The 7,500-nt window shown below is 43.7% G+C and overlaps 1 protein-coding gene across 1 annotated transcript in view; it reads left to right on the top strand.

Annotated features, from left to right (window-relative positions):
* The window catches only part of st6gal1 (ST6 beta-galactosamide alpha-2,6-sialyltranferase 1), a 26,519-nt gene that overhangs the window by 15,005 nt on the left and 4,014 nt on the right, over positions 1–7,500 (top strand). The window contains 1 exon segment of the mRNA XM_078244972.1: positions 2,898–3,072. Coding sequence (XP_078101098.1) covers positions 2,898–3,072 — 175 coding nt within the window.

Here is a 7,500-nt window from a genome sequence, read left to right as displayed (position 1 = left end):
GGGTATGTGATGATGGGGGGGGTATGGTGAAGGGTATGTGATGATGGGGGGTATGGTGAAGGGTATGTGATGATGTGGGGGTATGGTGAAGGGTATGTGATGATGGGGGGGTATGGTGAAGGGTATGTGATGATGTGGGGGGTATGGTGAAGGGTATGTGATGATGTGGGGGGTATGGTGAAGGGTATGTGATGATGGGGGGTATGGTGAAGGGTATGTGATGATGGGGGGGGTATGGTGAAGGGTATGTGATGATGTGGGGGGTATGGTGAAGGGTATGTGATGATGTGGGGGGGGTATGGTGAAGGGTATGTGATGATGGGGGGGTATGGTGAAGGGTATGTGATGATGGGGGGGGGGTATGGTGAAGGGTATGTGATGATGTGGGGGTATGGTGAAGGGTATGTGATGATGGGGGGGTATGGTGAAGGGTATGTGATGATGTGGGGGGTATGGTGAAGGGTATGTGATGATGTGGGGGGTATGGTGAAGGGTATGTGATGATGTGATGATGGGGGGGTATGGTGAAGGGTATGTGATGATGTGGGGGTATGGTGAAGGGTATGTGATGATGTGGGGGTATGGTGAAGGGTATGTGATGATGGGGGGGTATGGTGAGGGGTATGTGATGATGGGGGGGTATGGTGAGGGGTATGTGATGATGGGGGGGTATGGTGAGGGGTATGTGATGATGGGGGGGTATGGTGAGGGGTATGTGTATGTATCCTGGATCCATGAAATAACTGGCCTTTCAAAATAAAAGTCTGGCTGCCTCTATGGGAATCTAACATGGGGGTGGACTGACTTTAGTTGCCAGGGTTTAGACATTAATGGCTGTATGCTGAGTTATTTTGAGGGGACAGTACATTTACTCTGTTATACAAGCTGTACACGTCATACTTTACTCTGTTATACAAGCTGTACACGTCATACTTTACTCCGTTATACAAGCTGTACACTTCATACTTTACTCCGTTATACAAGCTGTACACTTCATACTTTACTCCGTTATACAAGCTGTACACTTCATACTTTACTCCGTTATACAAGCTGTACACTTCATACTTTACTCCGTTATACAAGCTGTACACTTCATACTTTACTCCGTTATACAAGCTGTACACTTCATACTTTACTCTGTTATACAAGCTGTACACGTCATACTTTACTCTGTTATACAAGCTGTACACGTCATACTTTACTCTGTTATACAAGCTGTACACGTCATACTTTACTCTGTTATACAAGCTGTACACTTCATACTTTACTCCGTTATACAAGCTGTACACTTCATACTTTACTCCGTTATACAAGCTGTACACTTCATACTTTACTCCGTTATACAAGCTGTACACTTCATACTTTACTCCGTTATACAAGCTGTACACGTCATACTTTACTCTGTTATACAAGCTGTACACTTCATACTTTACTCCGTTATACAAGCTGTACACTTCATACTTTACTCCGTTATACAAGCTGTACACTTCATACTTTACTCTGTTATACAAGCTGTACACTTCATACTTTACATTGTAGTAAAGACTCATTTCTTCAGTGTTGTCCCATTAAAAGATATAATGAAATATTTACTAAAATGTGAGGGGGGTACTCACTTTTGTGAGATACTGTACATGTTTCAGGCCCTTTATCCATTATAAAAGTTGCTCTAAAAGTACTGACAGTATAAAAACAATACGATAAATTGTAGTACATCATCAGTTTATGTGATGATGTTGGAAGAATGCGTCGTAACACTAACATTGATTGAACATTGGCGCCATCAACTGGATCATTTGCACTAATTGCCTACTACTGTTTATAAGCTTCATAGATCTGTTTACATTAACTTCATGTACGTATGTGTGTATGCATGTATACACTTTATTATATACAACTTATATCTGTACATAGTAGTCAAACGTTTTTTATTAATGTTTAACTTTAACACACACTCACACACAGACACACACACACTCACACTCACACACACAGACAGACAGACACACACTCACACACACACACACTCACACACTCACACACAGACACACACACTCACACTCACACACACTGATACACACACACACAGACACACATACACACTCACACACACTCACACTCACACACACACACACTCACTTACACACACACACACACACAGACACACACACAGACAGACAGACACACACACACTCACACACAGACACACACACTCACACTCACACACACAGATACACACACACACACACACACACACAGACAGACAGACAGTCAGACACACACTCACACACACACACACACACAGACAGACAGACAGACAGACACTCACACTCACACACACACACACACTCTCACACACACACACACACACACACACACAGACAGACAGACAGACACTCACACTCACACACACAGATACACACACAGACAGACAGACAGACAGACACACACTCACACACAGACACACACACACACACACAGACAGACACACACACACACACACACACACACAGACAGACAGACACACACACACACACACACACACACACTCACACACAGACACACACACACACACAGACACACACACACACACACACACACACACACACACACACACACACACACACACACACACACACACACACACACACACACACACACACACACACACACACACACACACACACACACACACACACAGACAGACAGACAGACAGACACACCACACAGTGACAAACGCTTCGAAAAAGAGCAATGAAAAAGTCAGATAAAGTGTTGAAAACGTCTAATAAAAGCGCCAAAGGCTTAGAAAAAAAGCGAAAAAAAACATCAACAACCGTAGTACTTGTGTTCAGAGCTCTACCGTGTTTTTAACAGAACTTTGTGCCCCCCCACAGTGGTACAACAGGACGGACTACCCGATCTTCCTGCAGTACCAGAGGTACCGGAGGCTCCACCCCTTGCAGCCCTTCTACATCCTGCACCCGCGCTTCGAGTGGCAGGTCTGGCAGCGGATCCAGGACAACATGGCCGAGCCCATCCAGAAGAACCCGCCCTCCTCTGGCCTGCTCGGTGGGTAGAACCAGAACCAGGGTTTGAACCGCAGGAAGGGACAGAAACGCTTCGGAAAGAGCGACAATAATATAGAAAAATACGACAAAAATTTAGAAAAATATGACAAAAATGTGGAAAAATATAACAAAAATGTGGAATAATATGACAATAATGTAGAAAAATATGACAAAAATGTGGAAAAAATGACAATAATGTAGAAAAATACGACAAAAATGTGGAAAAATATGACAAAAATGTGGAAAAAATACGGCAATATTGTGGAAAAATATGGCAAAAATGTTGAAAAATAGGACAATAATGTAGAAAAATATGACAAAAATGTGGAAAAAATGACAATAATGTAGAAAAATACAACAAAAATGTGGAAAAAAAACACAAAAATGTAGAAAAATACAACAAAAATGTGGAAAAAAACAAATGTAGAAAAATACAACAAAAATGTGGAAAAATACAACAAAAATGTGGAAAAATACAACAAAAATGTGGAAAAATACAACAAAAATGTAGAAAAATAAGACAAAACATTTAGAAAATTACAACAAAAATGTACCCTGGAAATCCAGAGTGACTCACTGAGCTCAGCGAGTCACTCTGGTATCGAGTAATGATGCTCATTAACTATGCCCTTGTAGCCGAGCTGCACCAATCACGTTGGTGTATCTGATATGGGCGGGCCAGAGGCGAGCTAAACAGATGACGACAGTTTAATCTACCAGTTAGCTCCGCTGGTAGCTAAGCATATGGGGATCTGGAAACGTCACCCTGTGTATTGTTGTGATTGGTCGTGGTGTTACACAGCATAATTAAGAGCTGGTGCAAGGCAAACCTGAGCCATAATCTGACGACTATGAAAAGAAGCAGAGAAGAGAAGGGGTGCCGTGTCTGTAGCTATACACCCTCTAGGCGAACGCTGCAACTCCTCACTCCTTAACTTCAAGCTTTACCAAAGAGGAGAGTTTTAAGTTTACTCTTAAAGCGTAACTCTCGCCAAGATGCAACCTAAGGTCTTTTTGTGATGTAAAAGCATAATTAGGACGGAAGTGCCACTTTTAAGATTTACGTTGTTAAAACCTTTCTTTTTAGTAAACTCTGTGAACACAACCAATGTTGTCAGTGCTGTGGTTAAGGTGTAGAGTCCCTGGTGATACTTGGAGCAAAGTCTCATGTTGTGTCGAGCCTTCTTAGTGGTTTAAAAATAGATATTTTGATGCTAGCATAGTAGTGCCCCTAGCTCTCCCATTCAATGGGCCATTCTCCTGACCTACAAAGCTCATCAAATCATATCTTGAAGAGCTCTTAGTACCTTATTGCCCCACTAGAGCACTGCGCTCCCAGAACTCAGAGCTACTTGTGGTTCCTAGAGTCTCTAAAAGTAGGACAGGAGCCAGAGCCTTCAGCTATCAGGCTCCTCTCCTGTGGAACCAGCTCCCAGTCTGGGTTCAGGAGCCAGAGCCTTCAGCTATCAGGCTCCTCTCCTGTGGAACCAGCTCCCAGTCTGGGTTCAGGAGCCAGAGCCTTCAGCTATCAGGCTCCTCTCCTGTGGAACCAGCTCCCAGTCTGGGTTCAGGAGCCAGAGCCTTCAGCTATCAGGCTCCTCTCCTGTGGAACCAGCTCCCAGTCTGGGTTCAGGAGCCAGAGCCTTCAGCTATCAGGCTCCTCTCCTGTGGAACCAGCTCCCAGTCTGGGTTCAGGAGCCAGAGCCTTCAGCTATCAGACTCCTCTCCTGTGGAACCAGCTCCCAGTCTGGGTTCAGGAGCCCAGAGCCTTCAGCTATCAGGCTCCTCTCCTGTGGAACCAGCTCCCAGTCTGGGTTCAGGAGCCAGAGCCTTCAGCTATCAGGCTCTTCTCCTGTGGAACCAGCTCCCAGTCTGGGTTCAGGAGCCAGAGCCTTCAGCTATCAGGCTCCTCTCTTGTGGAACCAGCTCCCAGTCTGAGTTCAGGAGCCAGAGCCTTCAGCTATCAGGCTCCTCTCCTGTGGAACCATCTCCCAGTCTGGGTTCAGGAGCCAGAGCCTTCAGCTATCAGGCTCCTCTCCTGTGGAACCAGCTCCCAGTCTGGGTTCAGGAGCCAGAGCCTTCAGCTATCAGGCTCCTCTCCTGTGGAACCAGCTCCCAGTCTGGGTTCAGGAGCCAGAGCCTTCAGCTATCAGGCTCCTCTCCTGTGGAACCAGCTCCCAGTCTGGGTTCAGGAGCCAGAGCCTTCAGCTATCAGGCTCCTCTCCTGTGGAACCAGCTCCCAGTCTGTGTTCAGGAGCCAGAGCCTTCAGCTATCAGGCTCCTCTCCTGTGGAACCAGCTCCCAGTCTGGGTTCAGGAGCCAGAGCCTTCAGCTATCAGGCTCCTCTCCTGTGGAACCAGCTCCCAGTCTGGGTCCAGGAGGCAGACACCATCACCACATTAAAGCGTAACTCTCGCCAAAATGCAACCTAGGGTCTTTTTGTGAATGTACCCGAGTCAAACTTCCGTTTTAAAGCATATTTAGGACGGAAACGCCACTTTTAACATTTACAGGAAGCCGATGCAGAGAAGCTAATACAGGAGAAATATGATCTATTTTCTCAGTTCTTGTCAGAACACGCACTGCAGCATTCTGGATCAGCTGGAGCGTCTTAAGGGACTTATTTGAACAACCTGATAGTAAGGAATTACAGCAGTCCAGCCTGGAAGTAACAAATGAATGGACTAGTTTGGAGACAGGTTGTGCCTAATTTTGGCAATGTTACGAAGGTAAAAAAAAGGCTGTTCTTGAGGTTTGTTTTAAGTGGGCGTTAAACGAGTAGTTATGTGCTTTATTATAATAGCATAACATGAATCAAAAGACCTGAGTATTTTCTGAAGAAAACAACTGAACGTCTCTGTTAATCATTTGTTTTATACACAGAAAGGATGGACCTTTACTCAACCACTTACACCACCTGACCATCTGTTTACCATCAGGCCATATTCCATTCACTATCTTTACCACATCAGGTCATCAGCCTCCCTGACCAAACTGGCCGCCCCCTCATTTCCTGAAATTGAAGAACAGTCTGACTGAATAACAGGAAACATTTTCTATTCATGTAGTTATGTGTTAGAAAGCTACTGATTTGCAACTCCTTTAAAAAGACACAGTTGTGAAGAGTCTTCAGTCACTTTCTGTACTTTGCTGTGAGTGTAAACTGGATCTACTTGCAAGTAAAAATTAACTTTTGAGAGAACTCCAGTAATTTTGTCCACACTTTCAACATAAGAAGATTATATAAAGCTGCATCCTGACAGGAAAACAAAGTCATAATACAACAGAATGAAGATCTCTGTGAGTTTAATGCTGTTGCTGCTGCTCGGCGCCGTCTCCCCAAGTGAAAGTACCGATTAAGACTTTTCCTCAAGACGTCTACGCTGCGCTGAGAGAGATGACGGCCTCGTTGGTTCAACTGAAGGCTGACGTGAGATTCCTGCAGACTACAGGTACAGTAATGAACTGTTTTAGATCATGTCATAACAGTTCAGAGATATCCAAAAGGAGAGAAATATGTATTTTTCTATGTATTGGAGCAAAGTAGGGCTGCACATAGCTACTGATTATTTTCATTGTGCATTAATGGGTGGATTATCATCTGGATAAATGTATTATTTGTTTAGTCTCTAAATGGTGAAAAATGTGGATCAGTGTTTCCCAAAAAGCCCAAGATGACGTCCTCAAATGTCTTGTTTTGTCCACAACTCAAAGATATTCAGTTTTCTGTCCCAGAGGAGAGAAGAAACTAGAACAATATTCATATTTAACAAGCTGACATCACACTAGTTTACCTGTTTTATCATAAAAAAGGACTCAAACTTGGACCTTGGACCCTTTCCCACGGACACTCTTCTGATCTACAAACACGTTGTCACCAACATTGGAAATGCCTACAACTCAAACACAGGTAGCTCTGATATTCTAACAACACATTTTAGGGATTCACTGATATCAACATATTGGCCGATTACCAATATTTAGCGGTGTTGATATGGTCTGTATGAATCAAGTTTCTATGATGAGTTGTAAGCACCGAAAAACAAGGTTAAACACTGAATTTGTAAAAGTAATGTATTTCCTTTTTGCAAAACATGATGTAAATAAACATTTATCCAGATTGTTGGAACAGTGGAAAGACAAACTAAGACTCTTAACTAAAAGGTCTATCTCTGTAGGGATCCTTTACATAGTGTCAGACACTTAGAATAATAATCTGAGTCTGTCAGCAGCAACAACACAACTTTTAGTGACTCTAACTGCTGCTGAACATTAGTCCTGTAGGGTAACATTACAGCTTGTTACTAACTGCTGCTGAACATTAGTCCTGTAGGGTAACATTACAGCTTGTTACTAACTGCTGCTGAACATTAGTCCTGTAGGGTAACATTACAGCTTGTTACTAACTGCTGCTGAACATTAGTCCTGT

The sequence above is a fragment of the Sander vitreus genome, unplaced genomic scaffold (genome assembly GCF_031162955.1).
Source record: "Sander vitreus isolate 19-12246 unplaced genomic scaffold, sanVit1 ctg347_0, whole genome shotgun sequence".
Classification (NCBI taxonomy): Eukaryota; Metazoa; Chordata; class Actinopteri; order Perciformes; family Percidae; genus Sander; species Sander vitreus.
The sequence above is the reverse complement of the archived record's forward strand: the minus strand, read 5'-3'. Positions and strand labels throughout refer to the sequence as shown.